This window comes from Galeopterus variegatus, unplaced genomic scaffold, assembly GCF_000696425.1.
Source record: "Galeopterus variegatus unplaced genomic scaffold, G_variegatus-3.0.2 Scaffold902, whole genome shotgun sequence".
Taxonomy (NCBI): Eukaryota; Metazoa; Chordata; class Mammalia; order Dermoptera; family Cynocephalidae; genus Galeopterus; species Galeopterus variegatus.
Genome location: NW_007727013.1, coordinates 427,508 through 431,288, shown reverse-complemented (window position 1 = coordinate 431,288; position 3,781 = coordinate 427,508). Strand labels below are relative to the sequence as shown.

The window sequence follows — 3,781 nt, the reverse complement described above, 5'->3', positions numbered from 1 at the left end:
GCACTGTTATCATCCCCATTTTACAGATCAGGAAACTGGGGCTGAGAGGGGTTAAATAACTACAGCCGGAAATCAGCAGACTGGAAATCAAATGCAGATCTCCCTGTTGTTAGAGCCCACTCCATTAACCAGTATGCCTCCCTTCAAGTTTTCGGCTTAATGTTTTAATTTTCTTTTGCATAGTTTGTCTACCTTATGTTAGCCGTGGCAGAGAACAGTAATTCTGTGTGTGTGTGCGTGCACACTCTGGGTGACATCTACACGTTTGTACCAGGTGTCTTTTCATTGATGAGGGGAATGACAACAGGAGGGGACTGTCTTAATATTACAATCAGCTCTAAGAAAAGTAAGGGGTGAGGAATCAAAACAGACCTATAAAAGGTAGAATGTGGAAGAAATTACTTCTTAGGTCCTTGCAAATGCTCCTAAATGCACATAATTAAGCATTTGAAAAGAACCTAGTACTCAAGCAGTGCTAATGTTTTTGTCCCCCCCCATTTCGTGTTCTCTCTCCCTCTTTTAGCAGGACCCGAACTCCTGAGCACCAGGGTGTGGTGTCTGAGAGAGATGGTGAATCTATATATACTATTTCTGGAACTTGGCCCTCTTTTGAGATCTCACACACTCCACATCTTTCATCTGAATTGCCTCCTAGATATGAAGACAAAGAACATGCCACAGCTACACCCTTGTCTCCATCTTCTGAACCTTCCCCACCATGAACTGTGGACTCCAGTTCAGTTTTGTATATAAAACACTATTTTATTTAATTTGTTTTTTAATAAAAAATACAATAGCAGTGGTCATGTTCTGATCTTCCTAATACAGTATCAACAGGAGTAACCGACCCTTCCGCGTTAGGTTCCAGCTGTTAGTGCCCCAGACCACGGGAGAGGCAAAGTGCCTGCCTGAACGTGCTTCTCTCGTCCAGAGCTACGACTCCGGGAGGTAGGTGGCATGCTTTTTATTGCTGGATAGAAACAAAGGATCAGAGAGAGGCTGATAACTTCGTCGAGGTCTCCTAGCTTCTGACTGGGGAGGCTGGGTTTCGAACCCACCTAGCTGGGATCTGAAAGCCAGGCTCCTGTCGCTACCCTGTGCTGTCAAAGGCCATCCAGAAGCACTTACTACTGTTTAGCTTGCTCCATTCTGTCTCCTGTGTCAGTTGCTTGGGACGGAGGAACAAGATCACTGTCCTCATTTCTTTATTATTTCTTCTCCTCGTCTTCCCTTTCTCCTCCCTCCCCTCCCCATTTCTCCTTTTCCCATCCCTTTTCCTTCTTTCTTTTTGAAAGAAGACAATTAGGGAGCCTTTACGCTGGGGCAGTCACAAGCGTGTTGATACCCTGGAGTCTTCTTGTAGTGAAATTTCTTGGGATACTTTGGTAACCAGCTTCCCCTTGAGAGGTCCAGGAAGGATTTGCCTTCCTGTGTGATAACATATTGGTACAAAACTAACTGAACCATTGACCTTTATTCTTATAAGGGTACTGCTAAATAAAAGCTTTTGTACAGTTGCGTACGGTAATATATATTTATTTAATTCAAGATGTAAACCTTACAAAATAATGACTAATTGCTGTAGATTGGCTGCCCACCCCCCAACCTCATTGAAGCTTAAATCCCCACTGTCACTGTTGAGGCTGGGAAATCCTACTATGGTAATTGAAAGGTGGGGCCTTGAAGAGCTGATTATATTGTAGGACGATGCTGTAGTGAATGGGTTAATAAGGGTGGTCTGGGGCGTGGTTCTGGGGGCTTTAAAAGGAGAGTGAATGGAGCTGTCACTCTGCTCCACCATTTTTGCAATGTGATACTCTGCCGTCACTGTTGCCACCACTGAGACCCTCTCCAGATGTGTTCCCTGCACTGTGGACTTGACAGCCTCCAAAACTGTAAGCAGTAAATTTTGTTTTCTTTATAAATCACCCAGTTTCAGGTATTTATGTTATAATCAACAGAAACAGGCTAACACACTAATTATTAGAATTTTTACCTGAGAGAAACTGATTTTTAAGATACGAAATCTGTAGTAACATAACATTTTTTGGTAACAAAATTTGACGTAGCAAAAGTATGACTTCTTACGCCTTTTATAGAAGCCACAAAAATTAGTATTCTGCAGCATTTAAGCAAGTGCCTGAAAACAGAGCTAAAGGGAGTTAATGCTCCAGCAGTTTAACTGAAGTAATGACTGATTGCATGTGAACTGCCACGGCAATAAATCAGGCATGGCAGTCGGTACCAGCGGCACTAATCTATTCTTAAATCAGACATTTATTGCATTGAACTGCTCTTAAAATTCTGCTTTTATTTCCTCCTGGAAGGTTAATTATTCACATTTTAAAATTAAAACACAGGGTAGATTATAACCACTTCCTTCTGCTGTTATTTGTTTAAAATGATTACGCTGAAACTTCTAGGGAGAATTACTTTCAAACACATATGAGTTCTCACATATAATCAAGAGCCTTCTCAATAGCTCACAATTGGGGTTTGTAACTGGGTATTTTACCTTTCTATGCTAATAAGCTTAAACAAGCAGTTAGAAATGCCTAGATAAAAGTTTGACCGTGTGGTTACGGAAGTCTCTTCTGCCTCCGTCAACCCTTCTCTGTATTCAGCAAACCGGGAACTGAATTCTGAGTCTGTAAACCTCCCAGCATTGAAAGTGGTCCCTAAGTTTGCAGACACGTAGTGTGGGGCCGACATCACACGCAGGAGGGCGGCGGCGAAGCATTTAGTCACAGGAAGATGCACTCTTTGCCTAGCAAGTTGCTGGCAGGAGATGATGCTTCTGAAAACCCACTCAGTGGACCAGGACTCGATTTTCTTAGATTGTTAACTTTATTTTCTTTTTTAAAATTGAAGTGAAAATTTCCAAGCAAATTAACTTTTTTAGAGTGAACAATTCAGTGCCATCTACTACATTCATGGTGTTATGCAAACCGCCACCTCTAATTCCCAAACATTTCCCTCACCCTAAAGTAAAACCCCATGTTCATGAAGCAGTCACGCCTGATTAGCCCCATCCACCCCACTCCCAGGCCCTGGAAAGCACCATCTACTTTCTGTCTCTATGGATTTACTTTTTCTGGGAATTTCATGTAAGTGGGGATCACACAATATGTGATCTTTTATGCCTGGCTTCTTTCATTATCATATTTTCCAGGTTTATTCGTGTTGTAGCACTTCGTTCCTTTTCACGGCCAAGTAATATTCCATTGTGCGTCTATGCCACAATTCGATGATCCATTCCTCCATTGTTGAATATTTGGGTTATGTCCACCTTTTGGCTGTTGTGAATGGTGCAGCTATGAACATTTGTGTGCAAGTATGAGGGTACTTCAAAACGTTTGCGGAAAAATGGAATTAAAATATAATAAGAATCTTTCCATGAACTTTTTGGAGACTCCTTGTATACAAAGGAGTATTTCATTGTGGTTTTGATTTGCATTTCCCTAATGACTAATGATGTTGAGTATCTTTTCGTGTGTGTTACTTGTTTTTGAACACCAAACATTATCATCAGCACACAAAATCTTAGCAATCTCACTCCAGATTTTCCTCCTGTGGTGCTGGGAGGTCTGATGCCTTACTTCACATGAAATAATGATGAGGTCTACAAATTCAGGTGGAGAAGTGCCACCCTGCTGCTTCTGGACACTGTGAAAATCCCTTCTTGTGAATTCTTTATCCTTCCTTGGGATCAGTTAAATGGACTAACCCATCTAAACAACCCTACTGAAGCTAGAGCAATTTTTGCCTACCTAGGTGAGGT

General features: G+C 41.7%; 1 protein-coding gene across 1 annotated transcript in view; it reads left to right on the top strand.

Moving 5' to 3' along the window:
• The window catches only part of TMEM171 (transmembrane protein 171), a 9,160-nt gene extending 8,413 nt beyond the window's left edge, over positions 1–747 (top strand). The window contains exon 3 of the mRNA XM_008573318.1: positions 527–747. Within this exon, the coding sequence (XP_008571540.1) occupies positions 527–722 (196 nt within the window). The 3' untranslated portion in view covers positions 723–747. The remainder of the gene's footprint in view (positions 1–526) is intronic.
• Positions 748–3,781: the final 3,034 nt, after the last annotated feature.